The following is a 26,794-nucleotide window of genomic DNA, read 5'->3' on the forward strand; positions in this document are numbered from 1 at the left end:
AAAGGGAAAATGCAATTTTGTAGCATGATATATTAATATAAATACAGGTAGCAGGAAATCCAACCATAGCTGTGGCGTTTTATACTTTGAAATGTCCTTGATGTGTCAGCAGGACCAGAATGTTTTGTGCTTCAAGTGCTGAGTACTTATTGAAGTGTTTTGGAACAAAGTAGATGGTATCTAATACTTTCCTTTCTTTTTTTCTTTTCATGAGTTACTACTGTGACTTTAGATACAGAGAGAAATAGACAGATAGATCTTAATGTGGGTTAGAGTAAAAAAAAAAAACACTAGGAAAATGGTGCTTTAGGTAATAATAACAAGTCAATTAGGGTTAATAGAAACTGTCACCTAGAAAAAAAGAACACAATGTAAACAATCTATTTGAAGATAGTATCAGATAAGGTAAACAATCTTAGCTATATGCCCAACACAATCTAGAGAAAACATTCACAAACAACTTCTCCAAGGATAATAGAGATATTAACTCATTTAAAGAGCTTACAGAAAGGAATGTGTATTCTGGAAGAATATATACAAGGAAAAGTATTCACAGAGAAAAAGAATAAGATAATTTTTGAGAGAGAGATTGAAACTGAATTAAGAGAATCTTACAAAAATAGAGATATTAGATCTAACGTAATGCAAAATGATGACTGAAAATTTTGGATAAGAGAAAGTCTAATAGAAAAAAATTGTAATAAAACCTAATATGACAGATTATAAAGGGGAGGACACAAAGACCAAAACATCATTGAAAGTGATTAATTACCAGGGTGCGTACTAATGAAAGCAGAGGTGGTATGCAGGTGAGCACATGGAGAAGCACAGAATGTGAGCATATTACCAAGAAGGAACAGTTAATGTTAGTACTCAGCCTGATTACCAGCGTCCACATCTGGCTGTTACTGCTGTTCCCCACGTACAGGAAGCATTGCTACCAGACCTGTCTTTTGTCATTTCACAAGCAACAAAGGAAATATTAAACTCCCTTATTCTGTTTTATTTTTAGACGGGGCATTATTTTAGTTTTTTTAATATTTTGTATTATCAGTAAGTAATTGTACAGAGGAGTTGCCATTCACCAAAGCAGTTTATGAATAGAGTGCATCTTGATCAATGCCACCCCTTTCAACATTCTCACTCACCACTACCAAACCTCCTCTTCCTTCACTTCTGTTAATTTTTAGGCTAATGAATTCTCTGTCATTTGACAAAGCAGTTTATATATACAGTTCATCTTGATCTGTGTCACCCCTTCAACATCTTCACGTCACGTCCACCTACCCCTCCTCTTATTCTTATCCATTCTGAGGTATATACAATAAATTCTTGCTTGCATTCTCCTCCCCCCCCTTATCCCTCCATTCATCTACCCCTCTCCCCTTGGCCCTACCCCGCCTCCAAGTACCCATTTCCTGGTACTTATTTTGTTGGGCTTTGACTTAGTCTTTCTAAAGAATTACACTATATGAGATGTTCATACAATCTCTTATTCTTTAGTTAATTCTTTTGTAACTGCTTTTATACCACCTGGTATGTTTATTTACATATCTGTAGGCACATTCTAGCTCCCCCACATGAGGGAAGCCATGGAACCTCTTTATTTTGGGTCTGGCTTACTTCACTTAGCAGTGTTTTCTAAGTGTTTCCATTTCTTTGTTCTTTTGGTTGGTGGTTATGTTGCTGCTGTTTACACTTTTATTTTCTTTGTCTCTCCCTTGACCAGTTAGATGTCTTGCTGAAGTTGAGATTTACCCTCACACTATTCTTCTTAACCCTGGAGATATTATTTTAATATTTTTAGCCAAGCTTTATTGGTAATGAAGCCACCCCTCGATCTGCTGGCAGTTGGAATGTAGTCATTAAGGACTGCTGGGAACAGGCATGGAATTCTCTTTCAGAACTAAGCCCTGGGCCACTCCAGATGTTCTCTAAGTCCATTCAGAGCAAAAGTCGGCGAGCATTCTCAGTGTAGAGTGCAAGTTTGCATTTCAGTTTAAAAAAAAAAAGACTTTGTGCTTTAGCATTTGAACAGGAAATCTAAGACCAAAGAGAAGAAAATATAATGAGTTCTCCTTAAGAGAAAATATGGAAGCTGCTTCAGATATCCGTGACATTAATTGTGATGTATTTCCTAATCTGTATTTCAGTTCCCTTTTGTACCATAGGGATCTAAACCTCCACTTCTCATCTTCGTTTAGGGTGCTTTGCTTTGTTGCTCACAATGCTCTTATCATAGTAAGAGATCAACTATATGCTTTTTTCTGAATTTTCGATGATTAAGTCAGGTAATTAAAGATTCATTTTCTGCCAGGAAACATAACCAAGTTAAAATTATGTGAAATGAAATTTAAGCAAAGGTTTGACTCACCTGTGCTATCCTATTTTTAATATATACACAGATTATAAAAATATGTTAGTATTTTTATTTATGGAATTCTCCTTTAAAATAGAGATATTTCTGTTTCCATTATTTGATAACTACACTTTAAAAGTAACCATCCAGAAGAACTATGACTTATTCTACATGATATGGAAACAACCTTTCAATTTAAAAAAATAGGCCAATTATGAAGGACCCTATCCTGTAGGTCAGTGGTAGAGCCTGGAGTGTAGCATGCACTAACTCATAGCACTGCAATAGGCACCAACAAGTAAAAATAGGCAAATTAGTTAACATCATTGTTTTGAATTATTCTGATTTCTCAAATAGATAGACAGATAGGTGTATATTTGAAGAAAAATATATATCCATTGTAAATCACTTTTCAATAACAGTGTACAGCAGCCAATATAGACCTATGAAGTTTTTACAGTAGAGCTGATACTGTTCACACACAGCATCTCAGGTTATCATGGAAAGTTTATATGTACCAGTTCTAGAAATGCTACTAATCACTTTCACCCACATAGATTAAGTAGCCAGATGTCATTCACATAGCCATGTAAAATGTCTAGCCTGGCTTAAATTTTGCAACGGCAAAGAGGAAATCAGCATGATAAAACTTTTACTAGACTACCCCCTGAAGATCTTGATAATGTCTCTTAAAGTACTGAAACTGCAATAAGTTATAGTGAAAAATAGCAGCACTGTATTACATATAAACCAAACCAAAACCACTTGAACAGAACTCAAATTCAAAACTGAAATAAATTCCAATGACTGAGTAAAATAAATAAATAAATAAATGAATAAAAAGAACCTCTGAGACATGACTCTTCCTTCTTTCTCAGCTTCTAAAATTAAGAAGTAAGATTATATGTTCCAAGACCCATTCTGTAAGAAAAGTAGACATGGAAATAGAAGCGATGTACACAGTTTAAAAAATTCTTACCGTTTTAGCACTGACATATTTATCTTTATATAACTCTTCTATCTAACGCTACTTATTTAATGAACTCCAAATGACATTTTGTAATAAATTGTCCAGTTATTTATTTTAAAATTGTGCTGTTTCTAATAAAGAACACTAATGTCATGTATAATTTTTCTATGAATAGAAATTCAATGTAAAAAGGTAATTATCATGTATGCTATGCTGTTCCTTATAAATAAACTTTAGATAGCCCAAGACTTTATACCATTTAAAAAATGAACAGCATATTTACTAGAAATGAAAATGTGCCTCAGGCTTCCCAATTAAATTTGACATTTCATTATTCTGTTAAATTACAAATAAAATGAAAAGGGATAAATGCTTCTTATAGGATTTAAAAAGAAACACTAATAAAATATTGAATGATGGGCTGGCATTATAGCTATGGAGTGGTGCACTAGCCTAGCATGAGCAAGGCCTTGGATTTGATCTCCTGTCCCAAGAAAATGAATGATAATTCATTATATCTTTTTTTAAAGTTAATCACATTATTCTCTATCTTCTAAAGCTTCAAATCAACTATGATCTTGGAAATCTCATAATACATATTCTACAAGCAAGAAACCTTGTTCCTCGAGACAACAATGGATATTCTGACCCCTTTGTTAAAGTGTACCTTCTTCCTGGAAGAGGGTAAGTAAAGAAGCAATGTCTTCTACGTATTACAGCCCCTTGTTTAAATAAAATATTAATAAAATGGAGAGAGAACTTACAACTGGAGAATTAAAGCATGTACACAAAATGTACACATATATAACTATTTATTTTTACTTATTTTACCTATTTTACCAATAGTGCAGTAATTAATGATAGAAACAGTCTTCAATTTCAAAGCCTCACCTTGAGTTTATTACCTTTCCTTTAGTTTTCTCCCAGTCATGATTATTTATTCTCATTAGTAGATAAGGCAGTGCCTTCAAGGAATCTGGGAAGAGTAGTCATCATAATAAAAACAGACTCAACGAGAGCAAATCAGCATTTCCATTCTGGGAGCCAGTCCTGTGATGACTGGTCACTTGATGTAGTCTGTTAAGAAACTATGGAAGAAACTATGGGGGATGAATTTAAAGAATTAACTTATATTCCCCAATTCATTTGAAGAAAACAGTGTTCAGTTACTGACTATCTTTGTAATGTATGTTTATGATCTATTACTTTGGTGTTCCTTCAGTGATTTATTCTTATGTATTGCTATTTATCAGCATACTTTTCAATCAGTGTTTAAAAAACACTAGTAAATAAGAATAGCGTTTAAAAGACTGACTTTGGTAAATAAACGGAAAATGTCTTTTGAATGTCTTGTTTTATGTGTAAATTTTTGATGTAAAATATATACTCAGGACGTGAGATGTACCTTAGTAGTAGAGCATGTACTTTACATGCTTGGCACCAACTAAAATTAATAAATAATAAATTGCTCTTGGAGATACCTAATTTTTGAATAAGTAATGTATATAATATATGTTCTGGATAATTCATATCAAAGATGGTTTTAAAAAGAAGGATTTGGCCTCCACAAATCATATAGTTATTTGACTATTTTATGCTAAATTAGCATAATGAAACAACAAGCAATCAAATAATGGAGATAAAATAAAAAGTAATCTAACTTGGTAATTTGGAGGCATTATTTTGTTGTTGTTTGTTTGTTTCCTTAATAAAAAGAGTGATTATTTAAATGTTGTTTTGGGAGTGTTGGGCGGGGAGAAGGTTCAACTGTAGTCCAGAAGCAGAGAGTGCTATATGACCCATCACACACCCCAGCTCAGCAGCAGCTGTCATCAGTTGGGGCCAGTCATACTCGCCTCTACCTCATCAACTCTATCCGCCCACACTATTTTAAAGTACATCTCAGCTAGTGTAACTGTTAGTGCCAATGTTTTTGTTTACCTTTGTATAAGATAAAGACTCAAATCTAGTCACACCATGTGTCTCCATAATAATTAAAAATTTTGCAAATGATTTCTTAATTCCTTTAATTTGGCTTCACACTGTTGTTTATATAGCTAGTTTGAAGCCTTAATTAACATACTTCCCATCCAAAGAAAATTCTTATTAGGTACACATGGTGCACTCACCTGAACTATTTTCTGGGTGACGTAACAACCCTCAACAAATTTAAAAGCATTGAAGCCATAGAAACTATGTTTCTCTGACTGTAATTGCTGTATTTGAGTAGGATCCAAATTAGTTATACAGTGCATTTAATTCTGTTCCTAAGCTATATTTTCACCATGGACAGATCACCAATTTCACTGAAATTCAGTTTTCTTGCTGATATTGAGAGAGTTAATGTAGGCATATCATCATTTCTAGTTTGTCAGAGAAATCAAATCCAATCAAACTCAGTGATTTGAAAATTGTCAGGTACTATGTCAAATTGAGTATAAACTTTAATTTTATCCTCCCCAGTAATTCCATTTGGAACTGAGAATTATCGATACAGTTGTGCTAGCTTTGATTTATCAAACAGTTTCTCAAACCTTCACTAATTTTATGGAGATTATTCAAATAGTTCTATAGCCTCAGAGAATCTTGTCTTTCATAATAATTAAATTCTACATTTGCATAATTGTCTATAGAGTTTGCCTATGTCTTTTCAGATGAGTATTAAAAAAAGGTAACAACAAGCCACATTTTATTTTGCTATCTACTTCGGTCATTAGACCTTTAGTGTTACTTAATAAAATATTGGGGAAGGGAGAATCATCATCAAGTATTGTCCCTAACTTGTATTTTTAATGAATGAATGGAAATAAAGCTTTATCATTTTTTATCCTCTAACGATATTCTGCAGTCTCATATTTTATACTGCATAAGAATATCTACCTTTTATTTATATGCAACATGTTTTAATGTTGCAAATGCTTGTAACCAGAACAGAAGGCAGGTAATATGAATAAGTCAGTTCATTGTGGAAAAAGTAACAGGAAATGGAGAATGTCTCACCTACGTTGTCCTTGCAAAGTTTCTCCAATGATATATGAGTGAGATTTGCCTCAGTAACAGCTATTATACAACTCCTATTCAATACTTAGTTCTTTCATTAAATTACTCTTAATAGATTATAATCATAAGGTATTTTTTTCAATGTATTTCAAATGGTTTTTTCCTGCCTCATGTCATTTATACATTATGAAATAGCTGCTCTAAGTGTTAATATCATATTTCTTTCCTTATTTCTGTTCCTAACATTTTTCTTCCTGTCTTTCCTACTTTCCTGTTGTCCCTCACTCTCGCTCCTGGAATCAATGCAGTCAAGTTATGGTTGTCCAGAATGCCAGGTAGAGTTGATTCTCTTTCAGTGTTTAGCAGTAGTGTTATGCCTAGAGTTATACTTGTTATATTTTTATGTACATTGATTCACACTTCATTGTTGTGGGTAATTTTTATTCTTCTGATCTGGGTATCTATTGAATTACTATTTCATAACTAGCTTTAGCAGATGTGTCTAATAAGACCCAGAAAAGTAGAAAATATAATTTGCTAAACCTTAACCATTCATGTGGTAATCACAGATTAAGATTTGCTGGATCTTTTATACCATTCTGGAGTCACTTTTTAAAAGGAATTAACTGATATTTTAGATTTCCAGTACTACATTCTAGAAGTACACTCCAAAACTGCTTATTATAAAATATTGGCAGTCGCATAATTATTCTTGATTGGTTCCAGTGTTAAGAGCCTGTTTGCTAATAACTCATAGCATGTTGCACCATTACATTATCAACAAATAGTACTTCTAATACACAACCAGAAGCATTATTTATTGCATCATCATAAATTGAATGTGCTACTTGAGAAGGTGAATCATGTACCATCTGTAGCAATAGAGTAATGAGAATTTTAATTTCATCTAGATTATTAATGGTACATTTGTTTTGTCTGTGATTTTAAAATATGATATATTTATTAATCCCAACAAGCTGTTTCCCCAAAAGAGGATGCTTGTTCATTTTAAAAGCATAAGAATGTGTCTCAAACAATAGAGTTAGTCATCACAGCCTTACCAGAAACTTTCAAGCCATGTAATTGTAGCAAGAAGTGAAATTTGATGCTGATGAGTTTCTTAGTATGTCTTGTTCTCACATTGCTGAACACAATCCAGATCTTTTGGAATGACATATAAAATTAATCTTGTTTCAAAGACATAGTGTAATTTATATAACAGACATTGACTATCACACTTTTCAGAATTTTCGCTCCTTCATCTAGACACACCAAGAGATAATTATCAGAGTAATGGCTGTCTTCATTTAACTTACAGAAGAGCATGTTTTGTAAATATGAACAATAGTTGCATGCATTTTTAAGAAGTCTTTAAGAACTTCAGTTGGAATTTCAGCCCTGCCACTTACACTCTATGAGATATAATATAAACTATTTTCTATTCTGCTAATTAGGAATAACAGCAGCCTTTACAGAATTTTTATATATGTATATGAATAAATGAAGTAATAAGCCTAAAGTAACAACAATAACATCTGTCACATAACAAGCTCTTAATAAATAACATTTTGTTTCAATATTATAGCTAGCACATGTATGATAATTTGCAGGTAACTGATAGTCTGTTATCACTGCAAAATAAGAAATACAATGTTTTTGGATCACTCTATTACACAAAATTATTTAATATTACTAAAAAGATAACTGGGCAGATTTTCTTCAGTAACATCATATAATGCATTATAATTAAAGTAATGAAAATCTTGTTAACTAAAATCATAGTTTCTTTTTTTCATTTTCTTTTCTTATCCTTTGATCAATTTATTGTTGAGCTCTGAAAGGACAGTATCTGGCAAGCTGGGGTGAAAGAATGACAGGAAAGAGCTCAAATTGTCATGAACTTAGTGAACATTCTAGTGGATTAAGAAATGAAATGAGTGTATCTGAAGTGTCTCTTTCCAGTTTTGTCTCATCATACTTTGGGCAAAGTGCAATTCTCTTCACATGAATCAGATTTTTCTGTAATTGTAACTAGTTTTAGCTGTCATTATACTTGGAATCTCTTTCTAGCTACACTTTGTCGAAGCAGTCTTGTTAGCATATCAAACTATTTTTTACAGGACAAAAATTGTTTAGGTTGCAATCTGAAGACCAAAACTTATTTCAGTTGATTTTACAAGAAACTAAAGAAGCACATGCAGATTTTAGGATAGAGATAATCACTATAGTCACCTCTATGAATTACCTTTTTGTTTTCCAATATTACTGTTTTGATGATTAGATATGGCCTAATTTTCATAATGTAATACCAGCAATGTGTTGTTCTCCCTTCACAAGGAAATGTAGTAGGCTTACTAGACAAGAAAAGAGAATGAATTCAATTTCTTCCTCTTCTTGAATTTTTGCTCTTATCTGAATTTTGCTTAAGAGTTCCTATTTAGCATTGCCAATAACTCTGAGCATCATTTGTCCCTACATATTAAGTGTGATAGTAAAAAACTTGTCTTATAGCAATGCCTTGAGGAGCAAATTATTTAACACATAAAATACACCTAGATCTCTGCCTAGGGGACAGAATTTAATACATTTACTTATTCTTATATCAGTGTGCTTATTTTATATTTTTCATGCATGAGTCAAATATATGATCATGTGTTATAGTAATTAAGCAAAGATTCTACGGTCTTTTCTCAAAATTTTCTCTATAATTTTTGCTTATTTATACAAAGAAAAGAATGGCGTGCACATGAAACTTTTAAATAATCATTATTTTAATTATGCACAAGGAAAACATAGTGACTGGTAATTTTTTGTAAACAGTTCATCACAGCAGACAATTTTAATATATGTTCATCCAGAACTTCCATGCAACTACATGAGTTTGTGTTTGCCATTTATTCTCATCTTTAACATGATACAGACTCAACATTTTGAAATCCGAAAAATAATTATACTGCTCCTGACTACATTATGAATTGTTAATTTTTTTCCTATGATCCATTACATGGATAACTATATCCAAAATAAGCTGCAACTATAACACTTGTGCTATTTACTATATGTTTCTCTTAACATACTTGCATTAGTGTAGCAGTGATTCTAAAGTACCAACCAAAATCTATACTTGCTAGTGGTGACATCAATTCCTCCTGTACTATCATCAAAAAAAAATTCTAAAAGTGAAACATAAAGGAATATATTTACCAAAATCATTTGGGCTTTGTTTTAAAATCTTTCAAGCCTACTGTAAATGTTTATGCATTCAAGTTTTATCAAACCTTAGTATTTTATTGTATTTGTCCAATAGAATCTACCTAAAAGTGCACCTGGAGCCTTCTGTAATCACTTCTTTGTTCCCCTAAAATCACCACTGAATTAAATTTAATATTTTATACTCATGCTTACTAGTACACATTCTTATATACATGTATGCTAAATAATTTTTATTATTTCACATAATTATAATAGTATCATACTACTCTCTACATTTATTTATTTATTTTTTTCTTACTTATTTTTATTTTTGTTGGTCATGGGCTTGAACTCTAGGCTTGGACGCTGTCTGTGTACTCTTCAGCTCAAGGCTGAAGCCACAGCTCCACTTCTGGTTTTTGAGTGGTTTATTGAAGATAAGAGTCACACAGACTTTCCTGCCTGGACTGGCTTTGAACTGCGATCCTCAGATCTCAGCCTCCTAAGTAGCTAGGATTACAGGCGTGAGCCACCAGCACCCGGCTACATTTATTTTTTTCATAAAATTATTTAGAAACCTATTTCTATATATGGAGATGTATTAAATTTAAACTGTTGTTTAGTATTCCATTGATTAATTATAATGTAATGTATTCATTGTCTTATTGACTATTAAAAACAATATCGCAGTAAATATTCTTGAACAAAATTCTTGCTCATGGGTGGGAGAATTTTTGTAAGATAAAAATGGAATTAGTAGGATGGAATATTTTAGATATGTGAGACTAGAAATTTACACATCACTAGATACTGACAAAAAAAGTGTGAGTGAAATTTATTATTTCTTTCCACAGTCCATAAATTTGTTTAAATTATTGTCTATAGACTTCCCCTAGGGTATTTTGAAATTTATTTTGAGTGACAAAATTATAAAATTCTGCATTTATTTTTGAACAATCAAGTGCCTTAGTTAGAAGTAAGATGAGAACTTCTTGGCTTTTAAATTGGATTCAGATGTTAGACAGAAGAGGTAAAATGGGGCATAAACTCTGTACCTCAATCTTGACTCCACATTAGGATGACCTGACAGCCTTCAAAACTCTACTGCTCAAGACTTAGCACATTCAGACTCTCCTTGGGAGAGATCTATGAAGTCCTGACTTCCCCGACCCCAACAAAATTCACACAGCAAGTGATTCCACTGTGCAGTCATTGCTGAGAACTCTTCCCCTTGCACCAGGTGGTTAAGGATAAAACAAGAGAGAAGAAAGAAACTGGTCATGAATCTATGTTTATAAATGGATGGTAAATTGGAATTTTGCTTCCCAGGAGCTTTATATAGAAAACATAAGAAAATTATTATCAGAGCAACAAACTTCGGCATTGCAGCATATGACAGTGTGTATACCAAGTCAGGGTATACCAATAGTCAGTCTGAGTTTATAGATTGAGTTTATAATAGAATAGTAGGTCTATGGCTGGTGCTTTTAATTAAGGGAAGTTTGTATAGTCCAGAAACCTGAATGGACTTTAGACAAATCTGTTCCATCTTAGGGCTCTGATGTCCACCAGAGATAAAGTGTTATTTAGTAACTGAGATATGAACTGAGGTATAAAATACAGAAAAAAGTTAGTGAAAGAGAATGGCTGTGTCTGTGTGGGCAACGTTTTCTAGTAACATGTCACGGTAACCTAAATCCATTGCCAACCACAATTGTAGATGTTCTGCTTAGACTTCCTTGGGATAGTTGTGGGCTATGAATTGTAATATGTAAATGGGTCATTGCTAAGCAAGAATGAAAATGTCATGGATATACACAAATGCAGTTATATTGAATAAAGATTTTTTTAATTTGGTCCAATTTCATCATAATCTATTAGCATGAAAGAAGGATGTATAGTAAAAATTTTATAGCAACATTAAATACCATAGTTTACCAAGAGTATCCAAATACATTTTAACTGCTATTGATGGTGATAGAATGTCAGTTTTGGCAAGAACCATACATCATTTGTTTCAGTACAACCATTAACTAATTTTTGTTTAGAAAAAAATTGATTGATAGACCATTTAGCTTTGCTGACATGTTTAGATGTGAACTATTGGGATGCTAAAAACCAAGTTACTATTTGTAGCATGGTACTATTTGTACCATTCAGTTAATATGACTAGCTGCTATATTCAGGAAATAGTAATATTAATAAAATTATAGTATGATTAAAATACCTAAAAGCATCTGCTGAAAAGGGCAAACAAAATATAAGGCATCCAACTTATGCAAATTGCTCTTGTGTGTTCAAGTTAAAATAAGGCTTAAAACATAAAATAATGATAAGGTAATTACATAGTGATTTGAAAAAAATCTCTGAAAAGTCTACATATCTACATGACTATGAAGTCATTAGGTGAGCTAAATAATCAAATTAACTCTTTCCTTTCTGCCATTCAGTGCCGAGTACAAGAGAAGGACTAAATATGTCCAGAAAAGTCTGAATCCTGAGTGGAATCAAACAGTAATTTATAAAAGCATTTCCATGGAACAGGTAAGTGATGGTTATTTCCTAAGTAACAGATTTGGACTAAAAATATAGTTATGACAAATGACCCATTTGTCATTATTTACCATAAAATGTAAATACTTCTATAAAGTATATAGCATCTGAGAAAAAATGAAGTTCAAATATTATATGAAATAAAATGTATACATTTTGATGTATTTACTGCTCAAAATGGACAAGTAAGTGAATGTAAGAGAACTGGTCAATGACTATCCAATTAGTACTACATGCAATTTAAGTGTTAGTACATCAAAATTTATAAATATTTTGACATGCATAAGTAATGCAAAGGCACAAATAAGATTCAATGTGTTACTTCATGAAATATTTTAAGACTCCTGTTAGTAGGCTAACTCCATAGAAGACAAAATAATGACTAGCATAAAAGATTATCACCACAAATTAATGACTCTAGGCAAAAGTGGTATCAATGTACACTTAAAAATCTGAACTTCAGAACTTTGTATTCATAGCAGAAAAATAATTGGCAGTTCATAAAGTTAAATTCAGAGAAGAGAATAAAGTCAAACAAGAAGAAATCACATGTAAAACAATTTTCAAATAATTGGATCTTTAAAGTAAGGTCTTAATTTATCCACTGGAAGATGAGTATGATTATATGTTCAGACATAAAAATTACAATCTGGGTGTTTTAATGTAACATGTTAAATTCACTGACAGAAATAAGATACTGCTACCAGTATCATTGGATATCATTGAAACAATAGGAAATCACCTAAAAAGTTTACATCTTCCAGAATTATTTTACAATTTATGAATTTCTTATAAGAACCTATATTCTACTTTCTATTTTAAAAACTGGGTGGATGAGAAATATAGATAGGAAATAAATAAAAATTACCAATTCTTAAAAAGTGCTTTTAATAATCAAACTGGATTAGAATACAAAGTAATTGTTTAAATTTTATGCAATATTTAGTATAAAAACATTGTGTAGGTAAAAAATAGAAGTACATTTGTGTAAGTGGACAGGATTTAAATATGAAAGTAAATTGCAAGTGCAATGAAAATTTATTATGGAAAATGGAGTTAATGTCGATTTTATTTGAACTATAGCTAAAGAAGAAAACCCTGGAGGTGACAGTTTGGGATTATGATAGATTTTCTTCAAATGATTTCCTTGGAGAGGTAAGCCCCAGATTGCATTTTCCTTCCATGCTGCCATTGTAAACCACCAAATAAAGCAAGATGCAAAGCATGTTTCTATTTATTTATACATCTATTTATTTATATTATTATCTTTAAGTAGTTTTACAAAGGAGTTGTCAATTAACAAAGCAGTTTATAAATTCTATATATCATGATCAGTTTCACCCTTTTCAACATTCTTATCCATCCCTCTCCTCCCTACCCTCACACTTACTCTTCTTAATTTTGTAGAATATATATTGGATTCTTTACTGCATTCTTCCCCTCTTCTCCTCTCCAAAGTATATTTCTTTTTTTTTAATAGTAAAAATACCGGACAGTGGGGTTACAATTACATGAGCAAGGTAATGAGTACATTTCTTATCAAGGATTGTTGCCTCCTCCTTTGTTTCCCCTTCCGATCCCTTTCCATCTCCCCCTCTCCACCCACACCCACTGTGCCAAAGTTGTAAAGTTCATTTTTTGAAATAACGTCTTATACATCTCATTGTTGCAATGGGTCCACCTGTATCCCTATTTAAACAATTTGTTTATATCTAAAATATACCTGGAACTTAAAAAATTAAATCCCCCCAAAACAAATCTTCAAAGAAACAACTGCCCAATAAATAAGTGTGCTAAAGACTTAAAGACTTCTCTGAGAGGAAAGAAGGATGGCTAATAGAAACATGAAGAAATGCTCAACCTCCCTAGCCATAAAAGAAAATTAAAACAACATTGAGATACCACCTCACCCCAGTTAGAATGGCTGGAATCAAGAACTCTAATAACAACAGATGCTGGAGGGGATGTGGACAGAAGGGAACCTTACTGCATTGTTGGTGGGAATGTAAACTGGTTCAACCACTTTGGAAAGCAATATGGAGTTTCCTCAAAAGACTCCACATAGAGCTCCCCTATGACCAAGCAATCCCACTTTTGGGCATTTACCCAAATGATCACAAACAAGACTACACTAAAGCTACCAGAATGACTATGTTTATTGCAGCATTATTTGCCATAGCTAAGATATGGAACCAACCCAGATGCCCCTTCGTAGATGAATGGATCAAGAAAATGTGGTATATATACACAATGGAATTCTATGCCTTCATCAGAAAGAATAACATTGCCACATTTGCTAGGAAAGACTTGGACAAAAATTATATTAAGTGAAGTAAGCCAGGCCCAAAGAAACATAGGTCCCATGGTTTCCCTTATTTGAAATAACTAGTATATGTCTGAGTCAAGCAGAAAAGGTCAGATAAGTTGATTTTAGCGGAATGAACCCCAAGATAAGTATTCAAATTTTTTTTCTTTCATGCAATTGTTTCTAACATATTTATAAGATGATTTCTTTGTTACTCTGTACGTCCCTCCCCCACAGTATAACCCCTGCTTTCACTGTATTTGATGTTGGTATAATTTGTGGAGGGGAAGGGGAAAAACAAATCGTTTAACTAGGGATACAGGTGGACCCATTGCAACAATGAGATGTACAAGTTGTTATGTCAAAAAACGAACTTTACAACTTTGGGGGGGAGGATTGTGTGGGAGGAGCATGGGAAGGGATGAGAAGGGGAAACAAAGAGAAAGCAACAATGCTTAATAAGAAATGTACTCATTATCTTGCCCATGTAATTGTAACTCCTCTGTATGGTATTCTCACAATAAAAAAATTTTTTTAAAAAACAATTTGTTTTTTCCCTTCCCCTCCACTAATTATACCAACACCAAATACAGGGAAAACAGGGTTTCTTAAGTTTATGAAATAGTTATTTCTAAAAAGTTATTTTGCAATCAATATTTCCAGATTACTATTTGAATAGATGAACAGTACCTTGAGAAATGGTTATTGGTCTACTATTTGATATAATTTTTATTTAAGTTGTAAGATTGGATGTTAATTGTTTCAGTAGGAAAATATACAGTCTTGCTGTCAGCCCAAAGGATTCTTGTTTTTTGTTTTATTTGGGGGGGGTCCGGTCGTGGGGCCTGAACTCTGGGCCTGGGCGCTGTTCCTCAGCTCTTCAGCTCGAGGCTAGCGCTCTACCACTTGAGCCACAGCGCCAGTTCTGGCTTTTTTCTTTTTGCTTATGTGGTGCTGAGGAATCGAACCCAAGGCCTCAGGCATGCAAGGCAAGCGCTCTACCACTGAGCCACCTTCCCAGCCCCCCCAAAGGATTTTTGAGCTAGTAAATTTATATTAGAAATAAGCTAGATATGTAATAATAAAAATTTTGGTTTCTTTACTTGCTAGCTGTCTATGCATACATCAATGTAACATTTTCACATCTCTAACTGGTAGTTAAATACCCTGAAATTTTTTTCTCAAAGATTCCCAAAAGCAAAACTAAAAATAGGAAAATACAATTAAAACAATTTTATATATGCATTTGCAGTGTTGATCATTTTTGTTCATATAGGATGTCCTGAAACTGCATGCTTTATTTAGTGCTTTTTCCTTAGAGCAGAAATGTTAGCTATATGTTAAATTATGTCTCAGAAATGTAAATCTGACAAAATGCAATGTCCTTTCTTAATTTTATTGTATAGATGATCATTTAACCTTTTTATTATGGTCTATCCCTGCTGTCCTGCCTAAACCAGACTACTTAAACACAACCTTCAAACTACTTTCTTGTCATTATGCTAGGCAAGATCATTCTAGGACATAGTGTTATATCTGATTTAATGTCTCATCTCAAAACCTGATTTACTTATAAAAATGTTCTAATTTGTTGTCTTTACATTCATTGTCCTGAAAATATATGTGTGTGTACATGCACACAAGTATGTAAAGTCTAAGGTGCCAATAACTTTACACTGCACCACTTATGTACAATGAAGTTATATGTGTGTTATGCTATTAAATCTGTTTAGAGGAGGATAGCAGGGGAGCACAGAAATGGTAGGACAATGGATGAATAAATGCAACAGTGATACTCACTAGACAGTATGTTAAAAATGAACTACACAACTTGTATACGGGGTTGGGTGGGAAAACCTGGGAGAAAGTGAAGGAAGGAGTGACACTGTTCCAAAAGAAATGTACCCATCACTTGACCTCCACAGTAACAACACATTTTTTGTTTAAAAATAGAGAAATAAGTTAGTACTTGCAAATCATCTATTCTTTGGAATCTTTTCATTTTTTTCCTCTTGTAACTAAAATTATACTTTAAATAAACTTCCAGGCATGATTAGGACTAGGAGTTCATAGAACCAATACAGTTTTTTTTCTGGAAATGATTTACTTATAACTCTACTGTCTTTCAAATCAAAGCCTTTATGCAGTTTCATTTAATCATTTAAGTGAGAAAAAGGAAAAAATGAGGAAAATAGTAAAGTATCATCTATAATGCTAATACTATGCCTTTTGCACACATGTACATATACATAGATACAAGATAAATGCATATGTATCTATCCATACATATTTATCTTTGAATAAATTTTGGATCACAGAAAATGTAATGGATGCATTGAACATAATTCATAAATTTCATCAATTTGTTGTCTTTTTCAGGTATTGATTGATTTGTCAAGTACATCTCACCTTGATAACACTCCTAGGTGGTATCCGCTCAAGGAACAGACTGAGAGCATTGATCATGGCAAGTCCCATTCCAGTCAAAGTAGCCAGCAGTCCCCAAAGCCTTCTGTCATCAAAAGCCGAAGTCATGGTATCTTCCCTGACCCATCGAAGGGTAGGAATTATTTTCAAGGAGAAAAAGCATTTTGTCTGTTTGTTCTCTCGGTATCTTCTTGACATGTGGGCCTCTATGTTGCTTAATTGATATAGGATAATACATATCTTACATTGTATATTGAAAAGTCAGATTCTATTGAAATATTAATATACTATCTAACAGAGTGATCTGGAATTTGAGAAATAGGCTTGTCTTTTTTCAGCATAGAATTAGGTATATCACCTTACAATCTTCAGTTTTCTGGTGTATCAACCTGTTAAAACGACAGTGTGAGCTATATGAAACATTTCATCTTTTCTGTTTTGATAAATCAATGTTATGTTTTTAGAAAAAAGTGAATTAATACATTTCATAAACAAAAATATTAAAGTCCCTTTTAATACATTGACTAAATATAATCATGCTGATCAAGTGAGTATGATGTTTGAAGATATGATTTTTCATATGGTCTTACTCATAAATATAATTTCACATATTGCTTTTACTTATCACATCAAGAACTTTTTTGTTTATCATTAAAACTATTGGAGTACTAAAATTCCCTTAACTCTTTCCTAAATATTGGCCCCAAATTAATTTTCAACTGTTGTTATTGTTATGTTAATCAGCACTACCTTACACTGAGTTTGGCAATATGCAAAACATTTCCATTTAAATGATTTTTAACTTTGGGAGGTTTATTTCCAACTGTTCTCTAATACAATATCAGTCCTCATTATAAATTGTTATTATTGCCCATATAGAATAAACATGTGATATCTTACCTAGACATACTGAGCTATTTGTAAGTATTACACAGTTATACAATTTTTATACTGGACTTGAGTGATGCTTCCTTGTCTCTGATGAACTTCTCAGAAAGTATATCACATTGAGAAAGTATTTCTATATATTATAAGGTAATGAATTACTAGCTTTTTTGAAAACGAAGGCTATAGATAGATGCCATTCAGTTCATATTGTGAACTGCTGACTAAAATGAGTACTGTAGATTATTCATGAGTGAGCTTTATAGATCAATTATGTGATTCCACCTAACTCATCTGTATCCCTTTTAACATTCTGCCAGATGATTAACATAAAACCCAAACTTCTCCTTCCTTCTCTCCCTTCCCTACTCCCCCCACTACCTCTCTCCTAGCAAAAATGTGTGCTTGGTAAAATCTTTTAAATTGCTGCAGTCAATGGTTCTGCAAGCTCTAATACTCTCGGGTGACTTTCACCTCATCCCAAAATTCATTTCACTTTGGCTTAAAACTTCTCATCAGTATAGCTGCATTGTCTTTTTCCCAACTTCTACCAGAATAGCGGACTTACTGCCTGAAACTAGAACTTAATGTATTTAGTAGTTGAAACTAGAAGTTAATGTATTTAGTAGTTGATCTAAGTTAGATATATTCTTCTTCATGAATGTATCTCTTCTCAAGATTGTCATTTTTTTTCCTACCATCCCCAAAATGGCTTTCCAAATATTTAATCACGTTTTGTATGGTAAGCGGTTGCATAGGTGAACCATAAGCAGTATTAACATAATTCTTAGTTATATGTAGCAGTTACTTACAATTATGTGTAGACCAAGTGTGACAGAATAAATGTAACTCATGCTTTACCCTTTTATAACCAGACATGCAGGTTCCAACCATTGAGAAATCTCATAGTAGTCCTGGTAGCTCCAAGTCATCATCTGAAGGCCATCTCCGTTCTCATGGACCATCTCGCAGTCAAAGCAAAACCAGCGTTACTCAGACCCACCTGGAAGATGCAGGGGCTGCAATAGCTGCAGCTGAAGCCGCCGTGCAACAACTCCGCATTCAACCAAGTAAAAGACGCAAATAAATTCCTCAGCATGGCAGCTTAATGTTCATCTGTTGCCTTTCTCTCCTGCTGTCCTTCCCTGTTTGCTTTCTGTTTTTGGCATCCCCTGCTCACTCTGTTCTCTGTCCCTTTGTCTGTGTAAGAATGGTATCAGTACATAAATATGCTCTTCCTTATATTTGGTTTATTTTTGTTTTTTGTTTTTTAATTTACGTAGACTGCAATAAAACTGGCTGTTTCTCCTTTGTCTTCACCATCCACCCAACCTGGCTCATAGTATTTGGTAGCTGTGTTTGTGGTGTAGGCAGACAAAGCAATGTTGTGAGTCTTTTTGTGTGTGCTTAAATAGTCTTTGGAGTGCAGGGATCATAAGCACAAAGGGGCTGCCAATTTTCCAGGCATTACATCCAAAAAAGCACAAACACAAATATTTAGAGCAAATGAACAATGAGATTCTGGCACATAAAAATATTAAAAAAAATTTAGGCAGAAATAAGAGACCAACCAGCAGTCATGTTTTAGAACCTAGAGGAAAAAAAAGAAAACATGCTAAGCCAATGTTTAAAAGCACTAAGAAATTATGCATGTAAGATGTGGCTTTCCATGTATAAAATTTCCTAGTCTCCTAGGAAAGAAAATCATTTTGTTTAAAAAATACTTAGGATTAATGTATGTATAAGAATATTTAATGAGGCCCTGTAACCTCATTCAGGAACACAATTTTGGGTCCATTTTTGTGGATCACATTTCATATAGGATCACAGAGAATTTTTCAGGCTCTTTTTCTGGGCCTAAACATTGAAATCCTTTAAAAGTCAAGACATGGTATATCTAGTAGCTGTAAATCCAAGTAGAACGTTCACCCCACCTGACTGTTATATTTTCTTTTCATTTGTGAAAATTTCATCACCCAATATAATTTTAACAGTCTCAATGAAGATTAGATATCTCCCAACGGTAGGCTCACTGTTACATCCATATGGCATTAGCCAGGCACTGGAACTAGATTGTTGCTTTTCCCATTCCTCTAGTCATTTCCACATCCCTTTAGTCATTTTCAAAGAAACAGCCAGTTTTTAACTCCCTTCAGTGCTGTGCATGTGGTGTCATTTTGGCATTTGAAAACACAACTTAAATAGAGCAAAAGAACACTTCTGTTTGCATGAATAACATTTAAGCTGGTTCCATCTGAGGATACATACTGTGGGTTTCCATTTCACCTACACTGCCACAGCAGCACATAAAAGCGGTCAGTCTAATCATGCCAGGAAGCAGCACAGACACAGCATAGCAGGAGTCCTCCCTATTCAAAGAACTCAGTCTGATAATCTGCCTCCACCAGCCAATGGCAACCAAGACCAAAGCCAGCTAGCCCTCAGGAAGGTGATGTCTGATGGACCAGTCAAGCCAGAAGGAGGTGAGCAGAAAGGCCCTGTTCAAAGCACACAGCAAGAACATTCCCCAAAATTAAAGCTTTCATTCTTAGAGATTGTCTAATGAAATATGTTTATCCACTTTTTAATGTGCTTTTGTGGGCATGGCATTTTAGGACTTCATCACCACCGTGTAAGTTCCAAGATCACTCTCGTAATATATTGACTACAGTGATTTGTATTTTTCTATGCACTGGGCATCTTCTGATCTTTGTTGGGAAATAGATTAACAGTATTCATATTGCAGAATGGAATGCATGCTTACTAACCTAATCTGTTCAAGCATGACTATAACTATGTTGCATTGTGATAAAACTTTAAATCGTTCACAGTTCAAGTTAGCATATCAGTTGGAATGTAGAACAGTTTTTGTTGCCTATTATTTAAAGTGTAACTTCTGGAAATTCTTAGAGGAGAGCAAAGGAAAAATTGTCAATGCACTCATTCACCTTTACATGGTGAAAGTTCTCTCTCAATCCTACAAGCAGACATTTTCCATTCGTGTTTCCATAGTTGTTAAGTGTATCAGATGTGTTGGGCATGTGAATATCCAAGTGCCTGTGTAATAAATAAAGTATCTTTATTTCATTCATAAACTACTGGGTTCTGAGCCATTGTTATATGATGCAGCATAAAATGAGTGTGTCAGTTTTTGTTTTCTCATTGATCCCTTGCAATAGTTTAGTCAGAGCTGTGATAACAGAAACATTTGGGAGAACAAAGTTCCACATTGGAAACATAAGACAGAAGGAAAATCATTACTGAGTAAAAGCATGTGAGCTTACATAAAAACATAACTAATGAGGTCGTGTTACCCTAGGCAACGCTTCCACTCATCTCAGGTTTGTAGATAAAAGAAAATAAACCCATGAACCCTTGATTTTTGGAAAGATGCAGTTAGCTTTGATCCCATAGCTGAATTAAGTCAGAAAAGCAAGTTGATATCTGGTCCTAACTTTACCCCAACAGCTGTAGATTTTCCCCCAAGAAAGACAGCCTTTGTCCAGGACAGGAATCCAACTAACATCATTATAAAATTAGTTCTATTTAGTTCAAAACCATATATACAAATAAAGTTCTACTTGAATATATCTTAAGTACCTTCCAGCCATGTAGTACTCAATTTTGTGATTCTGTATTTGCCAGAAAATTAAAACAAATTCTTATCATCTATTGCCTTTCTCTTTATTCTTAGAAAATTTAAAGCACTTACATTCTTCTTTCAATCAATTTGGTAGTTGGAGTGCAGTGGATATATGTGGTCATCTGAGAAGTTGCTAAAGTTTTCCAGAAAAACATAGCTTAAATATCTACAAAGTTTGAAAGTATGATTTCAGTCCCATTTATAGGTTACAAAAAGCCTGAGTTACCTTTTCTTGCAAGTCTTACTAGCACATCCTAGAAATAGTTAGAATTCCATCTCTCACTTTCAGTACCCTCAAACCAGTTTGTTTTCTTCTTATTTTTCATTTTCATATTAACAATATTACACTAATTATAAATGTCACCATAATTAAATACCCCTTATTTTGTATCTTATTTTTAGTATTGTGACTTAATTACTATTATATAATCAATCATTTTATTGGATTTTTCAATCATAAGTATGAATCTTAAAATTTGCATAAAAACATTGTAAGTCCTTTACTTTGAGTAAAGCTCCAGTATATATCCCTTAAGGTTAATTGCTGTAATTGAATTTGAAGTCTTTCTTCATTGATGTAAAAATCAAGAGGAAAACTAGGTCATGTGGTATGACTTTCTTGTTTCATTTTATCCTAAGAGATGATATGTAAAATACCTGTTTTCTACAATATCAATGTAGTATTTCCTGGCTACTATAAATAACATAATTGAACCATATGTTTCTCCAAATGCCTAATCAGAAATATAGTATAGGGTTAAATTTATGTAAATTATGATACAAATTGTTTAAGAAACAGATAGAATAACTTACCAAAGATATAAACATACAAAGCACTAGCCAGTCCCAGTTCACTAGTTTACTTCTTCAGAAGTATTAGGAATATTTCCATGTGTTTTGATAAGTATTCCATTTCAGTCCTCACAATGAAGTTCACATAATCTCATCTGCATTCTGAAAATAACACTCTGTATTTGAAAGAAAGAAAATTTTTCGAATTGTCTAAAGTGTGGTGTCATCCATTTCTCATTTCATTACCCAAAGAGGATGAGCTAGTAACTCAGATATTCTTATCCCTGTTACTTGGGGAATAACTAGAGAATTACAGGGGTAAAATATCTGATGTAAGAACACACACCTAAAATTTTTCTAAACCACCATTATTCCCTACCTTATATCTGTAATTATGACTCTCAACCATTTGCTTTTTAAATTACCCTAGCCCCTTTGCAATCAAGCACTTCTGGTTTTAATTTTTTAAAATATTTATTTACTTGGTATTTATCACTAAAATTCTTAAAAATTATTAGATGTAGCAAGAAATGGTGGCAAAATGCAACTTCTCTGCCTAATGATCCTCTTTTCTTGGTGCTGGTGATTTAAACTGATGAACAGCTAAAGAAGAAAATTTTCCCAATGTTGTAGCCCAGTGAGCAAGAAGCAGGTCTGTAGAGGAAGCTATGTGTACATCTGGAGGCATTTCTGTCAAGGGTTACAAAATTGTCCCTAAAGAGCATTTCATATATTGTTTGTAAGCTTCTCAGCACATTTCTGCTTGAAGTAGCATAATATATAGGTCAAGCAAGAATTATGGAGTGAGCCTAAAGGAACTTTTCTCTCCCTCTGGGGTTTACTTCCATGCTAAGAAATCTGAAGGGACAAATTAGACAGATTGTGCCAAGTCATCCTGATGCCTCAACAACTCTATTTATATTTAGAAATCCCTCTGAGTCTTTTCTTTTAGCTCCTTTGCTGAGCCTGGGCCCTTCTGTTTCAGAATGTGACATTATTAAGAGAAAATAATATAGAAAATAGTTTTTATGGCTTTTGTTTCTTTTCTGAATAATATGCCGAAGCAAAAAATGTATTTTTAATTTTATTTTATTGTAAAGATGCTGTACAGAGGGATTACAAGGAAAAAATTAAGAAAGCATTCTTCAAGTCTTGAAGATTCATTTAGTTGGCATCTAATATTCTAAATTTTAAGTTCAATTTGAAAAGTCTTACCCATTTTAGTTTGGTGCTAAAATCTTAGGCATGATTTTAAACTTAGAAATAGATCATAGAAAATGCATACACATATCCCCCACCCCCTTTTGAACAGATTCAAGAGGCTAGATAAGATGAATTATATTATCTATAATAATTATGTGAAAAGATTAAAAATACAAATACTTGATTCTGTAAAATTATAGGAAATAAACCTGGAAGCTACTTCCAGAGACCACTGCTAAAGATTCCACTTTAAATAAAACCATATTTGCCCCTGTCACAGAGTTTGTATCCATGCCTTGTCTTGGAGAACTCTTACCAAGTGATCACTGACTATGCAAGGTTTTTTATCTTTGGGCAAGTGGTAGGGGGTGGCTGGGGTGGGAGCAGGAAGACACTGGGAGTAGAGAAATTGTTGACTTCAAATGGTAGTCACTAACCACTGTTAACTACTGTTGTTAACCATTTTCTTCTGACCAGAAGTAGATGATCACTTTGGTCAGAAGGAATCTAGCCTTCTCTGTTTCCAGTTAAGACAGCCTCAAAGAGGAATTAAGGAGAAATAATAGGAGGTGAAGTCTTCAACATTGTACATATATGGATAATAAAAAAATACATCCCCTCACAATAAAAAAATACATCCCTCATATCAGTGGGTTTGCACAAAAGCAAATTATGTCACACTTTAAAAAAGTAAAACCTGAGCAGTTTAAAAATGAGAATATTGAAATTGTGAATACAGTAGCCAGCCAATAAAATCTGATAAAATCAATCTGAATAATTTTGAGCTTCAAATTTTTATGACTATCATTCAGGGGTTAAGGGTACTGTTTCTTTGTTGTTTATAAAAATCAAAAATTTTTAAGAGTACCTGTATCTTTTGAAATTGCTTGAATGTTCTCTCACAAGTATTTCTGTAGGCATTTGAAATTTTGCTAGAAATATTTCTGCTGTATATGCAGAGTCACACTGAATCTATAACTCTGATCATGTGACACTTGTAGACCTCTGACTCACCACCAAAGGGTGATTTTATTCTTTCCAGTAGTTGTGATGTGTCACCTCAAAGCCATGATCTAGGCCACAGTAAGGATTTTTATGCTCCTTTCATCTGATATGGTGAATAGCAGGATCCACCGGCCCAATGTCAAACTAAATACCAAAACATGACTTCAACACTGCTATGACTTAGTGATATGATCTATCTAACTATGTACCTTCATAGTGAGAGTGGATTTATGAGCACATAATCTCACAAGGAGAAGCCCTCACTTTGGTTTTGCCAAGATCTGTAAGCCACTATTTATGACATATATTTAGCAAATAATATCCATGAAACCTAGTTTCCAAAATGCAAATTTCATTAAGGTTGAGAAAACAATTCAAAATATAGTTTATCAAATTATCACAAGACAGCAAGACCTTGAGAAGATGAAACAGGCAAGTTACTTAGAGGAAGGAAATGAGAAGCATGGAGCTGGAGCATGGAAAGGCTGATGGAAACTAGTGGGACACTGGGCTGTGAGGGTCTAATACAAGCAAGTGGTACATTCTCATCTGGGGAGAAGGAATTTTGGAGCCAGGAAAATAATGCCGCAGAAGAGGTAGAAGAATGACAAAAACTTTTTGGCTGCTTAACAATATGGCCTAAATCCACATATCGAACTACCCATGAATTACTTGACTATATTTTCACCTTTTCATGTATTACACACAATGTGGAAAACCATGATTGTGCATCAATTCTCCAATGGGTTGTGGTGGGGGGGCGTAAAATATGCATATGAAATAGGAAGAAGGAAATTTTCATGTGTACTTAACCAAACTGTAAAAATACTTTTTTGTTGTTATTATGCTATAGGCATAAGTATATAATGGTTCTCCAAAAAGCAAGAAAACACATGTGGATTTTAAAATGAAATATAACAGAAACAGAATTTGCATTGGTTTACTCACTTGGATAGTTGTTAGAAATTATAATCATTGTTTTATATCTTTTAGTGCTCAAAAATACTGACAGATACAATTAATAAATGAGTTTAATTGATAATTTGAACAGGAAATAATCAGAATGTTAATAGCATCAAATACACAAGGATAGATTAATTTTTAAGAAAAAGCACGATAAAGGTCAGCAGCATGGATTTTTATTTTTAAACATATAGATGATGAAATAATAATTTTGCTGTATTTGTACTCAGAACATAGCAGCAAAAAAATGCACAAAACCACACAAATCTAATACCCCATGATTGCAAGTTGTATCCATTTATATTTATTTATATCTAACTCTATTTAAAAACTTGGTAGGTAAACATAGAAATAGACATTTTGCAACTACCTAATTGAAATGTCTTACTATATAGATATTTTACATATTTTTATTTTTGTTTTGTTTAAAAATAACTCATTGCTGGCTGGGAAGGTAGCTCAGTGTTAGAGTGCTTGCCTCACATGCATGAGGCCCTGGGTTCGATTCCTCAGCACCACATAAATAGAAAAAAAATAGCCAGAAGTGGCTCTGTGGCTCAAGTGATAGAGCACTATCCTTGAGCTGAAAAGTTGAGGGACAGTGCCCAGGCCCAGAATTCAAGCCATGGGGCTTGACCAACAACAACAATGACAATAATAATAATAATAATAACTCATTGCTAATGACCTCTCAAGGTATATAGCTGTTGAATCAATACTGTCTTCATCCACCTTGTGCAAGAATATTCAAGAATCCATAGACCATTCCCTTGAAGAAGAGTTTATATTATTTTTGTGCCTTCCAAGAATCATTTACTCCATTTTTATGTGCCATAAAATACCTGTTTAGTTCTACTTTGCTTTACTTTATTTCATTTTCTTCTTTTCTTGTTTGATGCAAATATTTTTAAAGCAAATTTTTATACTATGTATTATTTTAAATTCAGACCATATACTTTAGAGATGTAAACTTCTGGATGAAGCAAATTCTGAGAACACTCAGAGATAGTAGAAAATGTTAGTAATATAAGTAATAACAAAACCTTTTTTTGTCAGTCGTGGGGCTTGAACTCTGGGCCTGTGTGCTGTCCCTGTGCTCTTCAGCTCAAGGCGAGCACTCTGCCGCTTGATCCACAGTGTCACTTCCAGTTTTCTAGTGGCTTATTGGAGATAAGAGTTTCAGGGACTTTCCTGCCCGGGCTGGCTTTGAACCACGATCCTCAGATCTTAGCCTCCTGAGTAGCTAGGATTACTGGCATGAGCCACCGGCACCCGGCTAACAAAACCTTTTAAGAGAGGCTAATGTCTTGGTATATTTTAGATATAAAAATAAAATGTAAAAGACACCATAAAATGGTATTAAGATATATAATGGCTTAAAGCAGCTGTTTAAAAAGGTGGTGACAATTAATTTCATCTCATTTGAAATTAATTCTTAATTTCTATCTCAAAATGAGGCTACTGAATGCTGGATGTCCCAGAAACCCTTTGCATTTG

General features: G+C 33.5%; 1 protein-coding gene across 1 annotated transcript in view; it reads left to right on the forward strand.

Moving 5' to 3' along the window:
• Pclo (piccolo presynaptic cytomatrix protein) overlaps positions 1-26,794 on the forward strand; it is a 277,792-nt gene that overhangs the window by 211,195 nt on the left and 39,803 nt on the right. The window contains exons 17-22 of the mRNA XM_013026022.1: positions 3,889-4,013; positions 6,638-6,664; positions 11,972-12,065; positions 13,158-13,229; positions 16,759-16,939; positions 18,567-18,761. Of these exons, the coding sequence (XP_012881476.1) occupies positions 3,889-4,013; positions 6,638-6,664; positions 11,972-12,065; positions 13,158-13,229; positions 16,759-16,939; positions 18,567-18,761 (694 nt within the window). The remainder of the gene's footprint in view (positions 1-3,888; positions 4,014-6,637; positions 6,665-11,971; positions 12,066-13,157; positions 13,230-16,758; positions 16,940-18,566; positions 18,762-26,794) is intronic.

This window comes from Dipodomys ordii, unplaced genomic scaffold (genome assembly GCF_000151885.1).
Source record: "Dipodomys ordii isolate 6190 unplaced genomic scaffold, Dord_2.0 Scaffold90, whole genome shotgun sequence".
NCBI lineage: Eukaryota > Metazoa > Chordata > Mammalia > Rodentia > Heteromyidae > Dipodomys > Dipodomys ordii.